This window comes from Sander lucioperca, chromosome 8, assembly GCF_008315115.2.
Source record: "Sander lucioperca isolate FBNREF2018 chromosome 8, SLUC_FBN_1.2, whole genome shotgun sequence".
Lineage (NCBI taxonomy): Eukaryota > Metazoa > Chordata > Actinopteri > Perciformes > Percidae > Sander > Sander lucioperca.
The window spans coordinates 36,588,099-36,615,192 of record NC_050180.1 but is presented as its reverse complement, the minus strand read 5'-3'; the positions used below and the strand labels follow the sequence as shown (position 1 = coordinate 36,615,192).

Here is a 27,094-nt window from a genome sequence, read left to right as displayed (position 1 = left end):
CTCCAGTTTGAGTCCCAAAGGACGTTGAACCTGACCTGAGTCTGGACTTTTGCAGGGATAGAGGAAGTATTAAGATTATTATCAGGAAAATGTAGTCTGTAGCATCGAAAGTACTCAAGAGCAAGAGCACAGAGCAATTACCAGATTCCCTCTGAGTTTGTACTGTATATCTAATGATATACTATATATATATATATATATATATATACATACATATACGCATATCATTAGATAATTTTTACTTATGCATTCATGTTTATGCAGCATTTTAACTGTTGACTTTATATCAGGCTGCAACAAATTAAGCTGATAAGTGAAACCTTCACATGCCTTGTCAAAGAAAAGCAGCACATTGTCATATTTTAAAAGCTGAAACCATGAAATGTTTAACATTTTTGCCTGAAAAATAGTCAGATTAATCGATTACTCATTTAAGCTAAAATTGTGTACTTCTGTATAGTTTAAGTTTTTGCAATGCATCACATTTTAAAGGTTCTTCATTTGTTATCAAATTAACATAATGGATTTTGTATACAAAGTACAGATACTTCAAATGTGTACTTAAGTACTGTAGTAAATGTACTTAACGGTCCACCACTAGAGTATTTTATATTATATTGTAAAACAGCTTCTAATAAAATAAAAGATCAAACCTGAGGAGGAAAGAGAGCAGACAGTCAGGAAAGAGAGACAATCTGTCTGTCAGTCTGTCTGTCTGTCTGGCTGCTGGTCTTTGCTACCCCCTGTTGGATCTTCATGGTGTTACAGTAGATGCAGAAGAGGATTGTAAACAGAAGAAACCCAGTCACTCCTCCAGATAATCTAGCTGCTTAACGAGGATCTTAATGAGTCTTTCTGTTCTCCTCAGCTGACCTTTGACCTGTGAGAACACACACACACACACACACACACACACACACACACACACACACACACACACACCTCTCTGTTAGTCTTTACTGTCTGATTGTCTGTCTGCAGTTCAGCTTCTCATTCGTGGAGACGCACACTGTGTCAGCTGTGAAGATCCGCCCCCGCTCACTGATTGGCTGGTCAGAGGAAGAGAGCGAGGAAGAGGGCGAGTCCAAAACCTCGCCCATCATCCAATCGGAGGGAGCCACCTTCCCCTGGAACATCGACGGAGAGCTGGTGGAAATTGCTAACGAAGTGCTCATCAGGTAAAAATTACCAATATAATTTATTAATAAATATTGTTATTAATTGTGTATCATTACGCTGAGTGAAACAGGTCTGCTGCTAATTATAAATGTAATGATTGATTAACTTAATACATTTTGGCCTTTAGAATGTAGAAAAAAGTGATTTCTGAAAACGTTCAAAGTGATGTCTGATGTAGATTTCTATCTATCCATTGAAGCTACAGAGTAAACTAAAATGTAATCAATAAGCTGTATAATAACTTAACCAACAGTTATACATACATTAAAAAATCACTGTATATCATATTAAAGTAGTCTACATTTGTGTGTGTGTGTGTGTGTGTGTGTGTGTGTGTGTGTGTGTGTGGTGTGTTCAGGGTCCACCCACGGCTCATCACTCTGTATGGGGAGGAAGTGGACGAGGCCGAGTCGACCGTCTCCTGCAGCTGCATCTGAGTCCAGCAGAGGGTGCCCAACGGCGCCCTCTCTAGGTCATTACTGTTTCCATCGCGATGTGAACTAAAGTAGACGTTTCATTCAAAGTAGCAAAACACCTAAAGTAGTGACAGTGCTTTGCAGCTTCCTGTTTACGACATGAACTTTAAAGCTGCATTGATTGATTTTCTTCCTTTGATTGATTACTGCAGCTTTAATTAGCTATAAGGTAACTTGTGTAAGCTACCTTTAACTCCAAACTACCGTGCTTTATAAACGTTTATCACTTCTAGACCTGATTGTTGAGGATACATTGAGGATAGTTTTTTTTTTTAAATTCAAATTAATGTTTACATTTTACTATATCTTAACTACCAGCTCTTCTCACATGACTTTATTTTATTCTAATTTGTGTTGCCTATTTTTTTTATTGCAATTTTCATTTTGTTTTATCTGGTCCAGTTTCTGGTTCTGCTGCAGAGGGCAAAGATTCATCTGTAATTTAAACCTATAGTTTGAATTACATGTGAGCTAAAAGTAGTTAATTGAATCCAACACTGTGAGGAAAAGAGTTTATTTTCCGTTAGCGGAGTACTATGTATTGATTCGATTTGATTCGATTCGATTTGTTTGAATAGTGTTACGTTGGTGATAGTCAATCAGCTTTCTGTACAGATGAGCAGATCCAGACTGGATAAGCCCAAAGTGTCCAATGTTTTATATACATATGACAGAGCTGTTTTTATTTAGAAGCTTTTTAAAGTTATTTTTTTATTGAGATAATGCAGATCTTTAGAGTAACCGCTGTAATCATGAGAAAAAAACAAGGTGTTGTTTAAATAGAAAATCCTTCATTTTAATAGAAAGGTGTTGATAAAAGCAGTGAGACTCTCCAGTGCAGAACAACTTTACATAAACAAAAACTAACTAATGTATTAAAATATTAAAACATCTCTCTGTGTGATGTGCATTTGTACTAAATAGATAAACAGAATGGAGGGTAGCAGCTGTTTTAAATGTCTGCATTCATAAAATACAGACTGTTAAGACAGTGCTTTTGAATATTTTAAAATGTCAAAAATGTCTTCAAGTAGTCTTCCATCATTCAACCCTGTGGCTCTGCAGGCTCTGTTATCCAACAAGTTGCATCTTTTACTGCATTTTCACACTGATAGTTTAGTCCGAATCCAGGAGCCGTTCATGAAGAATTGAAGAATTGGGTGACATTGAAGCTTTTTACAAACCAAGGTGTCGACCAAGAAACTATACAGTACTTGGGCTCACCTGAACCAGGTGGTTCAAGATCAGTTCCAGTGAAACTGTTGTACGTACGCGTTCTTTTTTACGTAGAGGATTTCATTTGTCATGTACAGCATCTTTGAGTATCTTAAGAAGCGCTCAATAAATTAAATGTATGTCATAACAGCAAAAACTATTCACGGTTCACCAAAGTTGAGCTCAACGTAGAAAAATTTCACAGATTTACTTTGTTGCCTGTCCTTTGATCATGCGACTCCATTAAAATAAGAGGATTCTGCCATGAAATTTCACTGACTGGGTCTTTAGAGGGACAAGTATTCTAACATTTTAAATCCCAGAGTGAAAACAGACTGAAGGGCACAGTGATGGCGTTCGGCATCCATTACAACACACGTAAAAGTCCTGTTACAGAACATCCCAGAAGCCATCACTTGACTACTACTTCTGTCTGGACAGCACCCGGTGTGTGCTATGGCCGTCAAATAGTGCAACACAGCCGGTGTGTGTGCTCTGTGTGTCACCAGTGCTTAAAGCGTTGGTCAGCAGGTAAACAAAAATGTAGAAAGATGATGTACACAGACAAAAGGAACGTTTTCCAGAGAGTTATGAGCCAATCAGAGGCCAGGTTTCCATCCCCTGAGATCAAAGGTAATCAGAAATTCACTTCCTTTTAGTTTGTTTCCTCTTCAAAGAGTCAATAACTGTCACAGGTGATGAAACATCCCAGGAAGCTCCAAGGCTTTCTAACTGGTCCAGACTTGATTGTTTCAGGTTCACTTCCCATTTCATTAATCCTCCATTCATCCATCTCTGCAGTCTTTCTCAAGTCTTTGAACGAGTCTGTGTATTTGTGAAGGCACATTCGGCAAAGTCGTTTAAAAGGCATGCTCAGATTCAGGTGTGTTCAGGAGGCGTTCACTTGAGACATTTTGTCATTCAGCACACGTCAGGTCTGACTCAGTCTGGACAGATTTCATTGGCCGTTGACATTCAACAGCAGTACTGTTCTACTGTTTTGGACAAAATGGGTTGCCATATTTTCATACCCAGCACTCCATTTATCTGTTGACACACATGTCTCATTAACACTGTTGCACAGTCGCAATGTGAACTCCATCCTGTGATTAGAGGTTGTGGCCAGCCGTGACAGTCGTGGTTAGGAAGTACTCTCTCTTTTGTCAAGTTTTGGAACATAGTCCCAGCTATCTCTCTTGAACTCCTCTTCCTCCTTCTTCTGGAACTCCCTCTTAAAGAAACCAGCCTGAGAGACACACAGGTAGACAGACAGGTTGACAGACAGACAAGTAGGGACAGGGACATACAGTTAAAAAAAAAAGGACGCTGGTGCTGCTACTACAACAACAACCGTTATTATATTGCAATATACAATATTAAAAAACAAACATGTACCTTCCACAGACACCAGATGAGAGCAGCCAGGATCATCAGACCCAAAACTAAACTGACAACGATGATGAAGACTTTTACTGTTGTTGAGGGTTTCTGGGTAAAAAGAGCTTCCACCACCACCTGTAAATGTACCACATATACAATATATGATTTTTGGTGACCCTTAGAATATACAGTAGGATTACTTACTTGTAATTAACAATTAACACTACAACTCCTGTAAGGGTTTGATGGTGCAGCTATGTGAGCTGTTTTTAGTTTTTTTAGTTCAGATATAGAAACACATTTCCAGGTTGAACACAGATAAGCTCGGTCCAGATGTGGTCTAGTCTGACTCTACAGTGTTGTTTGTTTGTGGTTGTGACTGGTGTCGGGTGTTTTACCTCTGCTACAGGTTGTTCGGAGATGAGGATGGTATGAGGACTTTCTCTGGGATTTGACATCATTGCTGTGCTCTCCAACTTCATGACACCATGACGACCCTGAGACACGTAGACAAACATCAGGTGTTTTTATCGGAAGACCGAGAGAGTACAAGCACTTTTTTCAACGTTGTCTAGTTGTTAATACAGTATTTAATGTATATAAAACAATGCAAGATATGATCACCTTGTGTAAAGATTGATGAATGCACTTCATTGATGCCTTAATTTATCCTTTTTCACATAATGCACCTTTGTGGTGTTGTTGTCGCTGGCCAGCAATGGATTGGCCACTTCCATAAATTTTTGTGTCTTTGAACTTTTTTCTTACAATATCATATTTGTATGTTTTAGAGGTTTTTTTTGATGGACAAATATAGTATTTTTCATTGAACTGAAAACCAACACTTCCTGCAGCTTCCCTTAATAAAAGCCTTACAATTAAAATAACTGATTGTGGTTTTTACTGTTAAAGCGTCTGCAGCAAGTGTTGAGTTACAGTCGCTGAGCTTAGGTTAGTTTTAACTCACATTTTTCTGTGTGGATCACTTTTACATCGTTCCTACGCAGTATGTGTAGTGAAAGCAGCATGTTAGCAGTGCAGAAGCTTCGATCCTCTTTCTGTGTCTTAACAGTTTAGGCACAGTACTGAATGTAGGTCACCTGCCTTTTGGCAGCAGTCAGAGATACACACTGTGGTTACAAACGAACTGATTCAGTCATCTGTGTGTGTGTGTGTGTGTGTGTGTGTGTGTGTGTGTGTGTGTGTGTGTGTGTGTGTGTGTGTGTGTGTGTTTTACCGGAGCTTGCAGTAGTACAGCAGGATTCAGTCTGATCTCTAGTTGGATGAAGGCATCTCTCCCCGCCTCCAGGTTACCGAGACGACACTCCAACCGCTCACACAGCTCATCACCACGTCCACAAAACTGCGTGCACACACACATAGAGAAAGACTGAAGTTCATACACTGTAGGTCAGTGTGTATTTGGGCCGGTGGAGTGATTGACTCCAGCTCAAGCATCTCAATTTCCCATCCACAAATTATTTCCCATGCTAGCGTCCACTAAATGCTTTGGGTGAGCATTGCATGCAATTCTGAGAAAATGAATGTGACTGTATTTACTGTGTGTGTGTGTGTGTGTGTGTGTGTGTGTGTGCGTGTGTTTGTGTGTGTGTGCGTGCGTGTGTGTGTGCATACCATTCTGCGGGTGGAGGTGGAGGAGAAGAAGAAGACGAGCTTTTGGATGAAGGAAGCTTCAGAGACATCACAGTCCTCGATAACTGAAACAGTTGTGTCACTGATCGAACACATACCCTGAGACGACTGCAGAGAGAGAAAATGGAATGTATTCATATTATATAGACACTTAATTTATCATGACTATGACAACTACTATTACCACAACTACTACTGTACTTCTACTGCTACTTTTAATTAGGGGTGCATGATATATCGACTTAATATTGTTATCGCGATATCACATTGCGCAATATTATATCGAAAGTGTCACAATAAGTATGCAATATTTTGTTTATTTTGTGGAGCATTGCATCCCGTCCGTTGGCTGTGTGGCTTAGTTGTGCTTGATTTAGAGCCCGCTTGAAACGCTATAATGATCATGTTTCATTGGCCAGTTACCGTGCCACTTGCACGTTTTTGCACGTCAGCGCACGGGGCCACTACGTGACAAACCCTATGGAGCGTACCACGTGACGTGTGTGCATATTTCGACAGAGTGACAGTGTAAATGAAGAAATAGATAGAAATAGCAAAACGGAACATATCATGAGTGCATGATACTCTCCCAAAAAAAACTGTTTTTGCCAAACAAGCCTTGCTAGCGAGACATACCGAAATCACCAATGCTATAACGTATTATTTGGCCAAAGATATGATGCCCATCCACACAGTGGATTCAAAAAAGGCTTCAAGAAGCTTCTGAATGAACTAGACAAACGGTACCAAATCCCATCCCGCACCTATTTCTCACAGGTAGCTATCCCGCAACTTTATAAAAGGCGGTGCAGGCAGAGTTTGGAGTCGGATAGATAATATTTTTCATTCAGGACCAACCTGTGGTCCAGCCGCACTACGGAGACGTATATAAGTAGTAGTAGTAGTATTATAAAAGAATTGTTTAAAAATATCGAAATTAATATCAATGTCGTAATATTCATAATAGATATCGCAATATCACATTTTGTCAATATCGTGCAACCCTACTTCAAATATTACTTCAACCACCACGGCTATTTTTACCCAATCAGCAACCACCATGGTTGAGTGTTCTGAAAGTTGGCATATAATGTCCACCCAGATTCTGGGTCTTGTTTGATTATTTTTTGATCGGATAGTTCCTGATTTATTTACATTTATTCTAGTTTTAAACTATTGTATTAAGACTTCTTGTACAGATGCTTGTGTTTAGAGAACATTTAACATCTAAAAACTTGGCTTCTTTTGTTAAAATGAAAAAAAGGTTATCAGGTGAAAGCAGGTACTGAACTGTCGGTCCTCTAATTGCCACTAGATGCTCCGAAAAAATCTGACTGTTTCCAAGTGGGGAAATTCCCAAGTCAATAGATACTTCAGGTGGATCATTTAACTTCTTCTAATGTGAGAAGAAGTGGAGATTTTAAGGATCATTGCTAAATTAAGACAATAGTAAAGGTTAATAAGATGTATTCAGGGGCATGTGCCATAATGACAGCTGTCTCAGCCTATTACACTCAGCCATGGCTTTTGCTGGTTGCTTGTCCCACCCTTACCTCCACCCAAAGCTTCAGCCCACTTTACCCAAATTACGTTTCTCTGGCTCCAGTAACTGACAAAGATTACGTCAGCTGGTAAACTTAAAGGTCCCATGGCATGAAAATTTCACTTTATGAGGTTTTTTAACATTAATATGAGTTCGCCCAGCCTGCCTGGTCCCCCAGTGGCTAAAAATGGCGATAGGTATAAACCGAGCCCTGGGTATCCTTTGAGAAAATGAAAGCTCAGATGGGCCGATCTGGAATCTTCCCTGCACGGCTACATGTAAACGGGAATATTAGTGGAATATTCACTTTCATTAGCCATGTAAACAGCTTAGTCGGAATATTGTCTTTTTCGGAAAAAACTGGAATATGTGCATGTAAACGTAGTCATTGTCATTCATATGTGGTATTGTATGTACTTTATTTTTTTGTACCAGAATGCTTTGTAAAGTCACTATTTTCCCATTTAATTAGCTGCGTCAATGGGAAATACATTTCTTTGTGTAAGATTGGCAAAAAAATAAATAAAAATAATCTTCCCTATATGACGTCATAAGGGGGAAGGTTACCTCCCCTTTCTCTGCTTTGCCCGCCCTGAGAATTTGGCCCACCCATGAGAAAGAGAGACATCATGGCTTGCAAAACAGCGAAGCATGGCAGTTGGTCAAGGCCACACCCCCCACCCTCCACCTTGCCCCCCCCCTCCTCTCTCCTCCTCAATAGCATTTAAAGCTACAGACACAGAAATGGCACGTCCTGAAGAAAGCTCTTTGTGGGACTGGCTCTAGTGGCTGTAATTCTGCACCAAGGCTGAATTTCGGGAAAGAGACTTCAGATACAGTATTAGGGGACCACTGAGGCCTATATAAAAGCATCCAAAAAGAAGCATGTCATAGGACCTTTAAACACCAGCAATTAACATGTGTCTTCAAAAACCTAAGGGAACCACACAGACACTACAAATAGTTCTTACACTGCCTGCGCTACTTATACTTCCATTTCTACGGCTTGTGTTACTGCTGTTGCTAGTACTGAACGTACCTGCCAGTCGACCACCTGCAGCAGTCTGTGTCGGTAAGGTGTGAGGATCTTCGGTAGGCTGATATCTACCACAGTATCTAGAGACCTGCTAGGACCAGAGTTTAACACCTGCAGACACACAAAACAACAGATATACCCAGAAAAGATAAATAACAGTGAACAGTAACTACAACTGTAAGATAAATGTAGTGGAGTAAAAAGTAAAATGTTTCCCTCTGAATTGTAGTAGAGTAGAAGTATAAAGTAGTATTACATGGCTGCTAGTTAGCAAGGCCGATAACGGGACAATTAGTTTTCCATGGTCAATTTTATTGTGGTTTTATAATACCTTGTATGTGTAGTTGAATGTTTCAGCGTAGCAGTCAACTGGAATATTGTCTTCATCTCCAAACACAAATGAGGTGGGAGTCACAAAACTGCAAGACACACAGACAGACACACAGACAGGCATCAGTGGTGGCTGGTGACTATTTACTTGAGTGGGGCAACAGGCTGAGGGCTTCTGCTTACAAACTCACAGTGTTGTCAAATATTTCATCTGCAGCGTCCCCAGCTACTACAAGAACACGTGCTACATGTCTAGCTTCTCTTTTTAAACATACTTTTATTCAGATATTACTTAAGGTTTTTTTAAAACTTGAATTGCATTTTATAATAAATTTATTTCTGTTTTGTTTTATTTATTTTATTTTGCATTTATTTTGTCTTACATCATTGGTAATGATTTTATGAAACACTTTGTAACGAGCTTTGAAAGGTGCAGATATATATGAACAGTATATTATTAATTTTGAAAGTGAGTAATAGTAACATATGCTGACTCACCCGTGGATGTTGACGTTGACTCCATATTTAAGAGGAAGGAGGAGACTGATGGAGTTGTCATGGAGATACTCCTCCTTCTCATAGTTATCACTGAAGAGAAAACAGATTTCATACATTAAATACATATTGTTATGTTTATTTTACAGTAAATACTTCAATAGTTAGTTGAAATTGTTACTTTCTTTACTTCGTCCTTACCTGCTGGTGTTGACGTGAATGATGATGTCACCAGGTGTGCTGTTCTGGTTGACGTCTAACAGAAAGCTGATATTCAACTACAAGAAGCAGGAAATGTGTCAGTGTGTGATTTCAAATGGTGTTAATGACTGACTGACTGAGCTGCAGGAGGATCAACCTGAGTTCTAATTTTTACATTTCCCTCCTTTTCTGTACACTGCAATCTAGTGTTTTTATTCCTTTTTATTTCCTTTTTTTTTATATAGTTTAACTGTGGTCATATGAAACTATAAGATTTTACACGTTGAGAGAAATTCCACCTTACAACTGCTGCTCCTGCTTTTTCTGGGGGGAATTCAGATGTCTCAACAGTTTATTTCACAACATTTACTGACAACCAACTGAGACGACGGAAATACAGCAAATATCTGCTGACGAGACTAAACTGTAGAACAAAAAATACAGACACAGGATCTGACCTTTGACTTCTGGACTACAAGCAGGTTTGAGTAAGACTTACTGAGCAGCAATATTATCCAACTTATTTTGCTAATATGTAATTCTAGCGTGTTCGCGCACTAATCTAAGATGGCGACCATGATTAACAGTACCTTCTAAACATATTATGCTCAAAGCACTGCTAAGTGCATGGCTGTAAACGCTCAGTGTGTGATCAGTTGAAACTTACTGTACCTGGGCGTGGGCTGAGAGGAGGAGGCTGGTGACGCTGCAGTCAACACCTGCCGTTGAGCTGTTGACCTCCTGTGTGACATCACAACTGATCATGTTGTCCTGCTGCACACACAGAACACACAGTTTATATACTTTGTTTAATGAGTTATTTGTGTTGTTAAAGTTATAATCCTTTAGATTTTCATGAAAGCAAACCATGTTTATGATACTATTTATGGTTGGATTTTTTTTTTTAGCAATAACAATGTATTCACATTCTGTAATATACTTTCTATATAGTAGATTTTAACTGACTATTTTACTGTGTCCTGCTGTTGTGTAGAAAACTAATGTAGCATTAATCAGAGGCCTGTACTACGAATCAAGATCAACATGCCCTGGATTTATTTCAGTTACCCGGCTTCACCTAACCCTAACAACCGCGGTCCCGCATAACCTGTGTCACGACGGTGGTTAACAACTAGTTCAATCAACCCAGGGTTTCCCAATCCAGCGGTGCGCGCGTTCACATAAAAGAGGCGGTGTTTGCACAGCACGACCAATCGCAAACATCTACCAGAGACACATATTTTACATAAGAAGCGCAAACTATAATTCTACATAAATATGAAGAACACAGACATGGTTTTGCAGGCAAAACGCAATACAGTCGCTGCTTCCTAAAACAGGAGGAAAGCTGGCAAAAAATAGCCGACGCTGTAAATGCGTAAATTGCAACGCTTATCAATATCACTTCCCCATCAGTCAGGCACTAGATCTGACCATAATTACACTTGTGCTTTCCATAAACTGCCGTTGCTTTAGCCTATTATTTCAGTTGCAACCCTGGTAGTGGAAGCGATCGTGAGAGCAAATAAAATATAGCCGTGTGTTGCATTGGCAACACACGGCTGGAGATGCCGATAGCCTATATGTAATTCCCTCCCATTAAAATCTATATATTTCATAAAAATACCCATCAGGGAATGTTAACGGGGCTGTTGGTCTCTAAATGTTTTAACTTTTATGAGCGCATCCTTCTCTCCCCCTCTCTCCCTCTCTCTCTCCCTCTCCGCACACCGAGCTCCACCTGATCTTCTAAGAACGGTGACGCCGTTATCAATCGAGTATTGATTGGTCAGTAGGCGGTGCTTTTACACCAGTTGATCTCTAATCTCCAACATAACCTGCTCCCGACCAGGTTAGGTGTTCAGCATAAGTTACCACGGCGGTTGAACCCGGTAACAAGTGATCCACCGTCATGGTACAGAAAACCCTGGGTTGCACCTGAAGTTAGCTCGTTAACGCCAAATCTTGCTTCGTAGTACAGGCCTCAGCTCAAGCTGTCCCGTAGCATAATGACATGTTGTGTTTCTGACAAAGCAGCTGCTCAGAGAGTGTTTGCTGAAGTATTATACTACACTTGCTGTTACCACCAGTAACCACCAGTGTCGCCAAATCAACCAAGATTGAAATCTTAAAGGATTATAACTTTAAAATTGTCAACCAAACATTTCCTCAAACTGCCCAATCAGCATGGCGTCAACTCACGCTCTGCAGTACTTTAATGTAGTGGATGTTGTTGGGGAAACGCAGCGTCAGTCGCGGCAGGAAGGCGTCATCTCCAGAGTTCAGTAGCGATGTTTTTAACATGATGGTCTGTCCAGAGCCAAGAGCAAAGTACTGCTGCTGACTGATGACAAACAACAACAAGATAAACAACAACTTGAAGTTCCAGTCAGAACCAACATCAAAATACAGCTGCTGACTAATGACAATGTCATTTTTATTGAGTGTATAAGAGTTTAATATAAACTTTATGGCTGCAAACAATGTACACTGTGAGATTCATAGATCTTTTCTTTTTGTATAGTTTGTAGATTTTCAGGTTTGCAGCAACATTTTTCAGATTTTTTAATCAACTCATTGGGAAAGTATTGACATTAGGGAATAGGTTTAAATTTTGAAATACGCTTATTTGCTTTCTTGACAAGAGTAATATGAGAAGATCGACACCACTCTCATGTCTCTCATGTCTGTACATTAAATATGAAGCTGCAGTCAGGAGACGATTAGCTTAGCTTAGCACAATGACTGAAAACAGGGTGAAACGGCTAGCCGGGCTTTGTCCATAGTTAAAAGAATATGTCTACAAGCATCTCTAAAGCTCACTAATTAACACATTATATCACATTTGTTTAATCTGTACATGAACAGAAAAAACTATAATTTCTGGTTTTGGTAGGTGTATTTTTGAACTTTGAAGAACAAAGCCAAGTTAGTAGGTTTCCCCTGCTTCCAGCCTGACACCAGTTCTATACTCAGACATGAGATTGATATTGATCTTCTCACCAAGAAAAGCAATTTTTTTTTTAAAATGGCACAGGAACCTAACAAACAAATAACCACCACCAGCGTGATTCAGTCAGAACCAACATCAAAGCACTGCTGCTGACTGATGTTCTACATTCATCTTTCTGAATGAGAGAGCAGCTTATTAGCATTATGTGTTAGCTTCTGTGAGGGAATAACTCCTGACTAATTGTATATGTTCTAACTGGACTAATAAAATACAATACTGCTGTTGTTTTAATCCGTTCAGATTCACATACAACTGTCTGCTCTGTGTGTGTGTGTGTGTGTGTGTGTGTGTGTGTGTGTGTTTTTGGTTCTTACTCTGGCAGCACTAGTTGAGCTGACAGCTGCATGTTGGTCGAACAGTTCACCAGTGAACAGGAGCGAGCAAACCAAGTCTTAAAGAGAAAAAGAGGCAGGGCGTTTACTGACTTCAATAAAAACATGAATGAATGGAGCAGTCATCATTTTCCTCATTGATGGCATTACAAACAACTCCTGTGAAATCGGACTCCAGCCTTAAAGATTATGAAAAATATCCCGATGAATAACTCCAGCTGTAAATTCCTTCATGGTAACCCTTCCTGCTCTGTTTATGAGTCAGTGGGACATGGCGTGGACACAGGATGAGCTGACTGATGTTGGTTAATGTGCTGCAGCTGTAAACACATCTGGATTAGCAGGATGTCATTTTCAGTGTTTGTGTGGTGGAGCTGACATCGGATTAGCTGTTTCCTGCCCTTTAACACAGATCAATTTGGTGATGGACAGACAGATATCAGACACTGAAGCTGCTACAACAGGAAACTGAAAGGTTAGTTATCATTGTAGCCTGTAGGTCTTTGAAAAAGTAATTTTGTCTGGTAATCAGTATAGAGTTATTAAACTAGTAAATGGCTAGTAACTAATGCCAATTATTTGCAAACTGCTTTTGCCAATAATAAACTACCCCCAGACACTGCCTCTCGTCCAAAAATCTTGCGCAAATGTGAATAGTTTCCTAACTCCCTTTTATTACACATCTATCACAACCTGTTAGTACTAGCTTCTTTTGATGACCGCTAGCAGTAGCACAAATACTGTAGATACCTAGTGTTTTAACTCTGTATTTCGCCGTGAATTAATCATAGAAATTATCTGTAACAGAGGCTTTAAGAGTCATTAATCGGTTACAAATTAGTAGTTGTAACTCTAGCTGGTAACTGGTTGGTGTTGGCATTAGTTTGTACCTAGTTGGTGTTAGCACTAGCCTGTACCTGGTTGGTGATGGTGTTCTGGTGTCCTGCGCTCTGCTGCAGAATGGGTTTTAATGGAGGGAAGGTTTTGGAAGAGGCTTTGTGTGTGTTTGTTTCTCTGTGATTGTAGGAAACCTCAAACTTGACCGGAGTAAAAATGTCCCTCACATCTTTCTGTAGAAGGAAGAAACAGAAACAAACATTTTACACATTGTAAGCAATACAACAGCTAATCTATTATGGTAGTATATATAGTATTATAGCTATTAACATGTTATTATGCCCATATTAAACTTATTCATCTGTATGTTTTTTGTACGTGCGTGAGTGTGTTACCCTTTGGTAAGCCACATGTGTTGCACAAGTGACCTGGCCATGTCGTGCTTTCACACGTCCTCTCGTGCTATTGGATGACCCGTTACCGTGGAAATAGAATCGATGAGGGAAGGATGGTTTATGCAGGAGGTCAGAGGTCAAATTATATTGAAGATCTAAAAAAGAGAGAATAACAATATTAAATATCAGCAGGTAAGTCGTACACTCTTGTACAATATAATGGACCTTTTGCTAAACCCCTCCCCTAAACAATGACTAAACAATCATAGAGTAGCAACTGTAAGTAGGCACAGCAGGCATTTCTCCACATGTTGAATACTTCTAATAAAAAACGTTTATTAAAAATATAAAGCTTGTAAGGTGTAGCGACAGTATCTAAGGGGGCTGGACTAGCAGATTGGACCTAAAGTTTTATATACTGGACAGGTGGGTTTACAGTACCTATGGCTCCTCTGAACTGTCTGGACCTAACACTGAAGCAGACGGTAACATTTAAGCAGACAGTTGGAGTCTTGTGTTCTCGGCACAGTGCCACCCGTTGGTCAATCTGCTCGGGCAGAGCCACAGACGCCTTCACCTGGATCACTGGACGGGTCCTACAGAACACAGGACACATTCAGAGAAATGATTATAGCATGCTGACTGGACGGAAATACAATCATATGATTCCCTGTTAGCAATTTTCATATCAGGATTGAAAACACTAGATGGATTTTATTGTTTCCAATCAGGAATCTGCTTCTACAAAACTGTATTATTCAAAGCAAAGATTTCTGACCACAATATGTTGGTATACTTTGGTTATGCCCTACTTCCCCTGCAGTATAATTTCCTTCCAAATCAGCTAAAGTAAGGAAGATTTGTTCCTGTACACCTGTATGAAAGAAAGACAGAACTAAAACTGGAATATTTTTTGTTTTAACAGAAAGCTTCAGTGTGGTTTTACCTGAGAACCACGGCCGAGTCCGAGAGGAATGCACCAACCGCCACATCTGCAGAGACAGAGAGTGTTTAACCCGGCTTTAAGTGTACAATATGGAAGATGTTGTGACAAAGGAAACAAATTTGACAGTCCAGGTTACCCTGGTAGCCGTTGTCATCGATGTCAATGCCAGAGCTCAGCGACTGGCCGAACATCCTGAGGTCGCGACCCAGGGTGGACCCAGTAATCCTCTGAAAGCACACACACACCATGTTGGATGTCACAGAACAGATCAGGTTTATTCAAACTTCATCTTTGGATTCAACAAAGTCAATCCTGATTAAATGTAATATGAATATTCCTCATATATGAAAATCAAGTTAGAGGATGGTCTTATAAGGCACCACATTGTCACCATAATGTGAATTGAGTTGCCAATGGAGTAGTCAAGTCTCAAATAACACTTGAGCATTCAAAAAATATCCCTTTTAAAGTACATTTAGAACAGATTAAAAAAATGTGCGTACATTTTTGATGAATTGCGAGTTAATTAATCATGTGATTAATTGCGATTAAAAATTATAATCAATTGACAGCCCTAATTATTATATTATTTATTATTATTATTATATCATTATTATTTGTACCTGAGATGGAGTTGGTGAGATGCCCTCCTTTCTGCCGTTGTAAATGTAGACAGCTCCTTTTAGGTCATCCTCCTGTGGGGCACCAACCGCCACATCTACACACAAACACGCACACGCACACACACACACACACACACACACACACACACACACACACACACACACACACACAGACACGCACACATTTTTTATTACTGTATTTGTGAGGACTCTTGCTGTCTCCATTCAATAACCGATCAGCCGAACATCAACCTTAAACCTACAAATTGATCTCCTTCCTTACAGGCAGACATTATTTCGTGTTGCTTCAGAGACTTGAATTGATCCTCTGGGAGGTCAAGTATACTATACATTATATATATATTTCTAAAGGGTGTCGTGTGTGTGTGTGTGTATGTGTGTTTGTATGTGTGTGTGTGTGTGTGTGTGTGTGTGTGTGTGTGTGTGTGTGTGTGTGTGTGTGTGTGTGTGTGTGTGTGTGTGTGTGTATGTGTGTGTGTGTGTGTGTGTGTGTGTTGGAAAGGCCCTGCTGGAAAATGTTTAGCAAGATGAAAGTATCCAGGATTGGTACATAAACATGAGAAAACACCAGCATGGTCCTTTAATATTTAACCTGAGTCATTTGAAGATGTGAGGCTCTGAAAGGCAAAGAGAGAGCTACAGTACTAAAGCACACACACACACACACACACACACACACACACACACGCACACGCGCACACACACACACACACACACACACACACACACACACACACACACACACGCACACACACACAGGCACACACACACAAATTCTTTTATCTTGCTGTTGCAGATTAGAAGGCAGGTTCAGTTACAGAGCAGAAACAGTTTGTCATTACAGTTTTAATGAACTAAATAACACACTCCGCCCCTCCCACAAATGGACACACAGATGGTGGGGGTCTGTGGGTGCAAATGTGAGGGCGTTGTGTTAAAATTCAGTGATTTTAGTTATCAGTAAGTGGCAGTTACTGTTGGTGGTGGGTGGGTTGTGCCCTCTTTGTAAAAAACCTAAAATACACAAACAGTATGTGTTTTTGGTTGTTCAGTGGAGTAACAGTCATCGAAGTTTCGAGTAGTATAAGCAGTATTGTAGGGTAATTTGTGAGGTAGCAGATCTGATCAGAAAGACAAAGAGCTGCTCTTAAACCTCCCTAATTACCACTTTTGAGGTGCCATTAAGCAAGGAAGTGAACCCCCAGCTGCTTCAGTGGAACTACTCAGTGGACAACTAAAGATTGTATTACTGCTTCAACTAAAGCCGCAGTACTATGAGTAGCTTTGAATGTAATGTAGAAGTTTCAGAGCAGTAGAAACAGTATTAGCGTACAGTAGCAATATGAATAGTTGCAGTGGTATTAGCAGCAATAATAGTAGCAGTAGAATTAGTAGTAACAACAGAAAAAGTGGTATTTGCAGTAGGTATTAGTAGTTTCAAAAGGACTTACCAGGGTAACCATCGTCGTCCAGGTCTCCCAGGTTGGCGATGGTCTCTCCAAACCGGGCAGCATAGGCATCGCTGCCAATCAACTGAAACCCCGCCTCCAACAGCTTCGCCTGAGACAGAGTCAAGTTTGTGAGGTTGAGGAAGCAACACAAACTGTGTGTCTACAGGTCTTTTTGACAGAAGTATGAAACTGACATGTTGTATGGAAAAGGAGTGTATGGAACAACATCCCGATGTCGGCCATGTTGGCTCCACAGACAGATCCTAGATCAATATTCACTGTTTCTGTGTGTGTGTGTGTGTGTGTGTGTGTGTGTGTGTGTGTGTGTGTGTGTGTGTGTGTGTGTGTGTGTGTGTGTGTGTGTGTGTGTGTGCTCACCTGCCCCTGGTTGATGTACACATGGACTCTTCCCTCCTCCCTAGTAATGCCTGTTGCCATGGGAGCACCCACCAAGAGATCTGACAAACCATCAGCGTTCAGATCCACCGCACACACACTGGACCCAAAGTAAGATCCCAGCTACACAACAAAGACACACAAGCTAAGTGCTGAGAATTCCATTGTTTAGAATGGAGGATGCTAACGCTAAGTGGCTTCTTACCTCTTTTCCGGACACTTCAGAGACAACCCGCAGCATGTTGTTGTCTACTACAAAGATGAAGACCTGCACAGCACAAAGACACACACTAACTTCAACCATCACAACTACATAACACAACACACAATATCAACTAAAAACTTGATAACAACTCAACTTTAATCACAAGTCTTCCCAACACCATCAAGAAGAAGTGACAACGAGGCTAACTGTCTTGATGTTTCATACCCAAACAAACATTAGACTTTCAGTGCAGTTAGCAAACAGACAGACAGACAGACAGACAGACAAATGGCTACAAATGTAGGTCTTACCTTGCCCTTCTGGTTGTATTGTGGAGCTCCACCCAAGACCTCCACAGTACCGGGACTCAAAAAATGACCTGCTCCAACAGCGTAACCTGAAGAGCAGCAGGACTCAGTGTCATTTATTCAGACTTTTCGAGTAACCAAGTATATTTAAAGGTGCTGTAGGTAGGATTGCAAAGATCCAGGACTTAGCCAAAAAATTTGAACGACATCTTCTCGGGCCCTCCCCCCTTTCCGCTAAAGCCCAAAATGGTCTCCTAAGCCCCTCCCTTTAGGAGGAGAATGAATGCGTGTGCATGAGTTATTGACACGCAGTTAGACACCCCCCCACTGGCCGTGGTTGGTGCATCTGTGGTGGATTTTTGCAAATTTCACTACAGGCTGTAGTTGGTGCCAGATTTTTTTTTTTTTTTTATTACCTGCTTCATGTAGTTCGACTCGAACATAGGGTCAGTTTCAGCAAATATGACAGAAAGTTAGTTTTATAAAGTTTGATACCTACTGCACCTTTAAAGATGAAACCCCTGAAACTTTTTGGATGGTGGCCCTTAAACATGAGCATGCAGTAATAACTGAAGGCAGCCCAAATGAACGAATCATCTGGATTTCGTTTAGAAAGATTTTACTATTATTATAAATACATCAGACTGAAAATGTCGAATTAAGATTTGAAAAAAATACCACTGTGACCAAGATAGGGTTAGAGTTTCATGTTCAGTGGTTATGGTACGGAAGTGTGTGTGTCTGTGTGTGTGTGTGTGTGTGTGTGTGTGTGTGTGTGTGTGCATGCGTGCGTGTGTGCGTGCGTGTGTAAGAAAGTCGCAAAACCACATCTAAATATGCTCAAACCAAACTTCTTTTGACCTAGTAAAAATAATGTCTGATCCTCAGCTCATCAGTATTATCGTCAATCTTTGTCTTTTCTGACAGGTTAAGATGTTTGTCAATCTGTCTTTTCTGACATGTTTTCAGAGTCTAGAAACAAACACCTTCATCTGAAGAACATCACACCTTTCTGCTCAGCTTCCTGTTTATAATGTTAAGCACAAATTACTGAGAGGTTATGGGGTTGTGGTGACACAACATGGTTGTTGTGTTTTTCTGTAGTATACCCATGTCTAAACCTCAGGTAATCCTGGTGTATCGCAGGGTTTCTGCAGGGTTCGCCAAGTTAAGACTTTTTAAGACATTTTTAATACCACATAGAATGCAATTACTACCTGTTTCAAGATCACAGTGGCCAAAGTATTAAAGTATAAGGAAATACCAGTGGGGATGATATGACCTAAAATTATTTATTTTTACATTCCATTTTTTTCAGTACTTTCTAGCATTATAATAATAATTGCTAATGACACTAAAAAGCCTTACTGTCTCCAGCAGGTAGACTTTCCTTTTTTGAGGATATTAATTCAGACCTGCAGATATCCTGTACGTACCCTGTACATGTGAACATGTTCAGGACAAAGAGTCAGAAAGGATAGTGTCACTGTGCCAGCAGTGAGGTGGGATGAAAGGAAACAGCACAACAGCAGCTGTATCTAAAATTAATCTCCACAAAGACAGACCTTAAACTGAAACAGAGATAAGAAACAGGTGCACAGTAAGAAAAACTGTCTCATCAGTGCACCATCACTCTATGTCATTCAACCAAAAAACTCTTCAAGCTGCAGCATTATTGATCCCTGATGGCATTGTGAAAGTTGTTTACCTTGATGATATCTTCATTCAGGCAGCTCCCTGTGGCTGCTTCTTTTTGTATTATTCAAAATCAAACTGATTTGGATATTTGCATACTAACATACAGCTCTGCCGGGTTATTTCTAGATAATGTCAGGTTTGCAGTGCATGTTTGAAAGAGGTTTCAGTCTACACAGGCAGGACATCCTCAGAGTAGCTTGTACTTTTGTTTGTCTGTAAGCACTCTGTGTCCATAACATACGGTGTTTGTGACAAAGAATTTCCCCCTGGAGACAATAAAGTCTAAAGTCTAAAAGTCTAAGCCACAGTACTGCTATAGTAGTAGACATAAAGACTAAAAAGCCTGTGTAGACAGCTGGATTGAATGAAACTGAAGTGTATCTGTTTAGTCAGAATCATGTGACATGGACTTTTTAGACTGGGTGACAGAGTTGATCTGTGTATCAACTGCTGAAACTGTTTTTTTTTTTTTTAAGTTTCATGCAACAGCCAATCAAAACAATAATACTGTATTGTGTAAGTTTTTGGGGCAAAACTTGTGCTTGTGGATCAATATTTGGTATCAATCTGCTGTATTACATCTAGTTTCAGTACTCCCTGTATGTAAAGTATACTTCTTCTGTATGTTTGAACTCACAGGTAACAGGAGTTTACTGCTTGGCAGGAACAATAGTACCACTAGTAGCATGTATATTATTTGCCTAGGCAGTGGATGTGTTTCAATGGCAGTAGTAGTAACTGTATCTGGCAGTACCTGTAGGGTTAGGGTTAAGAGCAGGTGTGTTAGTTACCCAGGTAGCTTCCGAAGCTGACGGCTCCAGCATCATCGTCCAGGTACACTGACATCCCTCCACTGGACGTGTTAAAGACCAGAACTGAACCCGTCCAATAAGATGTCCCCGGAGCCCCCATGATGATCAGATCCTGAGAAAGACGCAGGTGTGATACAATGTGACCTACATATCTAGCTGATAAATACATGGCCCATATCTCTAAATATCACTCAATTATGATTTCTGTATCATTTGTTGCTTTAAAATGGATGTTTTAGGCAGTCTTTGTTCTCTTTTCTAAAATGGTAAAAATACATTTCTACATTTTAACAGAATGAGGAATAAGAAAAGAGCAGATGGCTTCCAGGTTATAAAAACATCATGTACATCTGAAGTTATACATAAGACAGCAGTGATGGATCACATTCAGTCTGCTGGTGGAAATAGTGAAAACAGGATTTTAAAGAAACTTGCGGACCTCTGTCAGGAAGTTGGATATACCGGCCTGACATGACCCATAATCCTCACCAAACTTCCTCTGGTGGTCTGCAAGATACAGACAGAGACAAACAGACATGTTGAGGGGTAAAGGTGAACACACAAATAAGAACATAAAATCCTAATGTTTTCCTTTTGAAGCTGAACAGCTGCTGCGTACACATACACACTCACACAAGTGAGGTCCAGAAAAATTCAAAAATGTGAAAAAGTTCCTCACTTTAAAAAAAAAAACTGCAGAGTGATCTATTTCTATGCAGTCACAAAGCAGTGTGTGTGTGTGTGTGTGTGTGTGTGTGTGTGTGTGTACCTCTGTAGCAGGGGATGATGGGTTGAGGGTGTCTGAGGTCGTTGGCATAGCGATAACAGACTCCATTAGGCAGCTTGTGGTTCTGACCCTCTTTCTTTGAGTAGTAGACGTTCTTCCAGCGGTGAGCACACGCCTGTAAACACACACACACACACACACACACACACACACACACACACACACACACACAAACAACATGTGACATGAACTCATTACGGACAATAACACAATCACAAGTTTACAGCAGAGTTGTAATCCCATGACCCATGTCACTGACAGAGGCTCTGTGTGTGTGTTTGTGCATGCGTTTTTGTGTGTCGAACATTATCAGCCCCCCCTGTCTAATACATTGAGGAGACAGCCGCTGATGTGAATAATTTAACCATAAATCATGACCTGGTTCTTGGGCCATGACAATTGCCAGAGACACAAAAGTAATTAAAATGCAAAGCATAACAAAGGAACTTATAAAGTTGGATGTGAATGTCAGTAAGATCAGTAATTTAGGGTGTGCAATGTGCATGTATGACAATGTGGCGTGTGTGCATGTTGTAGAGTGTACAAAATGAGCAAAAGAGAAGAGTCGTCACACCCGATCACTTAAAGCCTCTTTAACGTGAAGCCTCTTTCAGAAATGGAGCTCTTTAACATTGCTGGCTTCATCCATAGGTTGATGTAATGCCTTTGAGGGTTTCAAACATAGCTCTATGTTAAGTAAATGTTTCATAATGACTTTATTATATAAAGCGATGAGTTGTAAAGTATAAATATAAAGAAAGAAGGGTTCTCACTTCTCTCACAGACTTCCTGTTGATGACTTAAACTTACTCTGCTGGCCAAAGACTGCTTTCACTTATTTAAAGTTGAACTGAAATTAAAATTCACTTAACTAAGAATTCTTGTGTTTTTGTGTAAGGAAATGTAAATTATACTGATACTGCAGTTATAAGGCAAAATGTTCCTTTTTTAAATAAGACAATAAGCCTATTTGTTTTACACATCTGTGTCAAGTGTTGGCCAGTGTTGCTGGGAGACAACTTTCATGATGCACTAGTCACTTCACAACCCTGTATAGCCTACAATAATTGATACAAGCTGTTGTTTTCCCCTTTTTGGTTTTTGATCAACATGCGTTGGTCTTGTAGCCACTCAAAGGCTTAACTTTTGTACCTTGACAAAGCAGTGTGCTTCAACTTTTTGGAGAATTCATTCCCCTTTTTTGTAGACACAACATGCAGATCTGATCAGTTGGACCCAAAAATGTATCAAATTAATACATAATTAAAAACAAACACCAATATATATAAATATGATTTCTTCTCTGTCACCCTGATGTGTTGATAAATTTCAGTGGAGGTGCATGTGTGTGTAGGGTGGGTGGGTGAGTGAGAGAGAGAAAGTGTTTGTGTTACCAGGATGTGCCCTCCGTTGTCTCCAGGTTGTCTGGACAGACTGACTCCCAGCCACTGGTGATCACTCTCTGCATCGCACGTCTTCCCACAGTTCAGCACGTCTGCACACACACACAAAACACACATACACACACACACACACACACACACACACACATTATTAATTCAACAGTTTCACACATGCGCTCTTCATAGATAATTCAATGCAGTTTTGTTTAAGGTCACAGATGACCAGCTGATAGTGTTCCATAACATGATTGACATCTGAGTCCAATGACTGTGTTTAGTCATATTCAAATCGACAGGAGCTCTGCGTCCAAAAAAAAAACAGGGAGTTTGTTGTGTGGATGCGTTGCTTCATGGTGAAACATGAAGTGCAGTCCAACTAATAAATCCATGAATTTGCTTCGTAGAGTAAGAAATGCTTTATATATTGCCCTTCATCTTTTACTCTATCTTGCTCAAATTGTGTGTATTTGCAAGTTTGGTGTGAGGAATAGGTTATTAGTATTTCAAATGCTGTAGAAAATACTTAACAACAACACACACACACACACACACACACACACACACACACACACACACACACACACAGAAACACACCAGGATGCATGGGGTGACAGTGGCGGGACTCAGCAGTGATGCTGCAGCGATAAATAGCTCCTGGAGATCTAACCGATGGACTGGAGGATGAGTTCGCTACTGGGGCTCCAACCACCAACCTGAGAGACAGACAGAGAGACAGTTAGACAGGATCTGTCTTTGTGTCTGTTCAGTGTCTGAATGGCATCTGTGTGTGAAGCATCAAAGAGCTTCTCTCATTGACAAAAACAGGCTAATTAGCATGCACCCACAAACACACACAGACACAGTCCTACTGTGAGGATTGCAGCTCATAGAGCATCACTATGACAATTAAATGAATGTAAATGTACTGATCTCTGGCAGATAAACAAAGGGTCAATAGTAGACCAATAGACTGTCAATAGCAGGTTAATCGAAGACCAAAAAGCAGATCAACAGAGGATCAATAGATAACCAATTGCTGATTAACAAATGATCAACAAAAGATCGAAATAGACTGACAAGTGCATCAATAAAAGGATAATTAGCAGATCAGTAGCAGATCAATAATATTTACAGACGATCAAAGGATAAATAAAAGATTAAAAAAAAAGGTTCAAGTGTAGATCAATACCAGCTGTGGGCTCCATGGCGATGCAACAGGACTGAGTATCCAAACATGGAAGAGGGGGGGCCACTGAACTCCAGACTGTGTTCCTGATCCAGACTGTATCCTGCCGCAGGATGAACCAGGACCAGGACCTGAACCAGGACCAGGACCAGGCTGCAGTACGCAGACACACTGCCCGCTGAGGGTCGCATGATGGAGGACTGACTGCAGGGACACCAGAGAGACACAAAATAATCAATACACACAAGATCAGAACAAACTTCTGATTTTTGCATCTCCAGCTTTACAAACATACGTCATCATTCATTCTGTTCAAACTCACAGAACTTTATTTAAAATTCTAGTGGAGCTCTTAAAGTTCCCAAAGATGCCAAGTATGTCAGCCAGTAGATGGTTAACTTAGCTTAGCATAAAGAATGAAAGCAGGGGGAAACCACTAGCAAACCTTTCAGCACCTCTAAAGCTCACTAATTAACTTGTTATATATTGTTTTATTCATTTAAAAAAAAAAGGTGTAAAAACAACAAATCACTATTTTACCAGATGGAACAGTAACTTCCAGGAGTCTCCACTGGTTGCCAACAACTGCTCCTGGCCAAGTAAACTAGAGCTCAACAGTGTAGTCCAGGAAGTGAAAATACCATTCATATTCTGCATAAGGATTTTGATCATATTTGCCATAATGGCTTAACCATATAAGGTAGACTTACCACGAGCTAGGAGATTGTGAAACGGTGAATGGCTAGTGAGCTGCTACCACCGAAGTCTATGATTGTTTAGGTACAGTCTTGTACCTTGCCTTTTTTTCCGTTTTCGAAAATGTTTTTTTTTTTTCTTTACCCGAATTAATGTTTTATGGTCATGATTCATCTCGTAGCTGGGTTGTGTTTTTTTTATACAGATTAAACAAACACGATATAACGTGTTAATTAGTGAGCTTTAGAAGTACTTAGGCAGGCAGATTTTGAGCCGAAAGAGCCACGCTAGCTAACTGTTGCCCTGAATACACTTTTCATGCTAAGCTAAGCTATTTAACGATATACATTAGTATCAATTTTCTCATCTGTGAACAATAGTACAGCTTGAACTATTTTAAATGTTCTATACAAATAAACACATTATTTAATAAAATAAGTAGTCTAAATCAAATTTATTATGAATATCTCAGACTTAAATTTTGACATAAAATCAGAAAGAATCAGTTGGAGGACCAAACTTGGTTGGCCAAGTTCCCCCAAACTTCTTGGTCCGGCCCTGTCAACTAAACTCTTAACAATATAGCCTAACAAAAGTTTGATCTGTATGGGGACATTTTTTCAACAACGTAACAATTAGCCTACTCTTGTTATCTTATCTAGGCTATTAATAACAGTTTATTTAAGGATTCATTATTTATCATCAATCAAATCAAATCAACTTTATTTATATAGCCTTACACACAACAGTTGATCCACAGTGCTATGCAGAACACAAATAGGAAAACAAAAACAAAAGAAGGAAACAAACACAATAGAAGAGAAGCAAAACAGAGTTTTCTCCTTCAGGAACATTACCTGAGCTGGTTAAGTCAGGCACGGTTAAAAGCTAATGAGTAGGTGTGTTTTAAGATGACTCTTAAATATCTTCATAGTGGGGGAGAATCGAATTGCAGTTTTGGGGCAGCGATAGAGAAAGCCCTGTCACCATATAACACTTAGGTCCTGGAGTAATGTCTAAAAAGAACACTAAATGTCTACAAACTTATTTTTCAGTCTGACCGACACTAAAACATTAAGTAGACAGATAATCGTTGAAGGAGCAGAACAATTTTGTTTTTATGACTGAAAACTTGTCTTCATCACTCTGTCAGTCAGTCAATAATTTTCTGTTCATCACTAATGAATTAATTGTTTCGCTCTAACTAACGGCGAGTTTACTGTACCGCTATCCTGGGTCAGACAGCAGATATCCCGGGTCAGACTACGGGTCCAGTGGGCACCGGGCAGATGTTGAATCAGTACCGGAGTGTGTTTCAAAAAGTCTGCGTTAAATCGTCCTCGTTCCCGGTGTGACTCGCTCGTGGGAAACCTCCTGTTGCTCCTCGGTCAGTTAACCGTCTTGTGCGTAAAAGGAGAGGAGGCAGCACACGAGGCTTACAGGTTGTGTGACAGACGCAAAACGTGAAGCTGACTGGAAGAAACTGAAGAGAAACATTAAAAACTAAAGTTTCATCTGACTGAAACTGAGAACTGACTGAGTGCGCGGAGACCCTCCCTCGTCTTCAGTTTCTCTCTCTCTCTCTGTGTGTGTGTGTGTGTGTGTGTGTGTGTGTGTGTGTGTGTGTGTGTGTGTGTGTGTGTGTGTGTGTGTGCGCGCGCGCGCATGTAACGGTGTTTCCTCTCCACCCCCGCAATGTCCGCCAAAACTAAGCGCGCGAGGTTGTGCACTCCGCTGTGTATTTTCGGGGTGTTTCCTCTTCAGTTTTCATTGTCAGTGTGAATGGACTCAGTGTGGCTTTAATCAGATTTTACTGTCTGGAAGCTAAAACACACAAATAGCCTACTCTTATTTACAGCTTTAGGTCCAACAAACAACATAAATAACATACTTCTATACTTTGTTACTTTACTCCACTACATTTCAGAGGGAAATATTGTATTTTACCCCACCACATTTATTTTACTTTAGTTACGTTGCTATTTCAGATGAATAATACAGAGTATTATAAACAAATACATATATAATATATTAGGTTAAGATAAGACTTTATTGATCCCTCTGGAATTTACAAGCTACCTAGCAGTAGTCTATGTAAAATCAGCCCCACCTTTACCAGCTGCAATTTTAAAGTAATATAGACCTACACATTATCTCATCAATGATATAATAAAATAAGAAAGTAAACAATAAATAACGTAAAGAAGTATATTAAGTACATCAGCAAAGTAATGTATATGCTTGTCTGTATTAATAAAGGCTAGAAATATAAAAGACAAATAATATAGTACATAATATAATAAACATAACTTAATATAGTATAATGCAGTATGATATAGTATGGGATTTAATATAGCCTAAGGATAACAGGGTATATTAAATCCAGTAATATAATGTGTATCGTTCTGAAATGCACCATTCAGCATAATGAGTGTTTTTAGATGTCAACACTTTTGCACTTTTACATTTTTTTTAAT

At 39.9% G+C, this 27,094-nt stretch overlaps 2 protein-coding genes across 3 annotated transcripts in view; one reads left to right on the top strand and one right to left on the bottom strand.

Moving 5' to 3' along the window:
- cerkl (ceramide kinase-like) overlaps window positions 1-2,548 on the top strand; it is a 31,368-nt gene extending 28,820 nt beyond the window's left edge. The window contains exons 13-14 of the mRNA XM_031282198.2: window positions 982-1,178; window positions 1,538-2,548. Of these exons, the coding sequence (XP_031138058.1) occupies window positions 982-1,178; window positions 1,538-1,616 (276 nt within the window). The 3' untranslated portion in view covers window positions 1,617-2,548. The remainder of the gene's footprint in view (window positions 1-981; window positions 1,179-1,537) is intronic.
- Window positions 2,430-26,189, bottom strand: itga4 (integrin alpha 4). 2 transcript variants are annotated; one of them, XM_031281906.2, is made up of 29 exons: window positions 25,843-26,189; window positions 23,925-24,125; window positions 23,330-23,448; window positions 22,727-22,827; window positions 21,315-21,447; window positions 20,985-21,052; window positions 20,525-20,657; window positions 18,039-18,124; window positions 17,728-17,790; window positions 17,505-17,645; window positions 17,127-17,235; window positions 15,655-15,749; window positions 15,168-15,258; window positions 15,032-15,077; window positions 14,527-14,681; window positions 14,086-14,240; window positions 13,771-13,923; window positions 12,836-12,912; window positions 11,711-11,852; window positions 10,181-10,282; window positions 9,509-9,585; window positions 9,311-9,400; window positions 8,814-8,901; window positions 8,486-8,593; window positions 5,886-6,011; window positions 5,488-5,613; window positions 4,649-4,747; window positions 4,266-4,385; window positions 2,430-4,116 (listed from the first exon to the last, which is right to left on the bottom strand). In XM_031281906.2, exons 2-29 carry the CDS (start codon window positions 24,110-24,112, stop codon window positions 4,012-4,014), a joined length of 3,096 nt encoding a protein of 1,031 aa, XP_031137766.1. In that variant the 5' UTR covers window positions 24,113-24,125; window positions 25,843-26,189; the 3' UTR covers window positions 2,430-4,011. The 2 variants fall into 2 exon arrangements, with proteins under 2 accessions (XP_031137766.1, XP_031137849.1); XM_031281989.2 differs by having other exon boundaries at window positions 25,922-26,189.
- Window positions 26,190-27,094: the final 905 nt, after the last annotated feature.

Excerpts from the sequence above, each read along its gene's own strand:
- itga4 (XM_031281906.2), bottom strand. The coding sequence starts at position 24,112 with ATGCGACCCTCAGCGGGCAGTGTGTCTGCGTACTGCAGCCTGGTCCTG. Across the intron at positions 6,012-8,485 it reads TGCAGGTGGTCGACTGGCAG|TCGTCTCAGGGTATGTGTTC; the intron begins GTACGTTCAGTA and ends CTCTCTCTGCAG. Across the intron at positions 4,117-4,265 it reads TCATCTGGTGTCTGTGGAAG|GCTGGTTTCTTTAAGAGGGA; the intron begins GTACATGTTTGT and ends TGTGTCTCTCAG.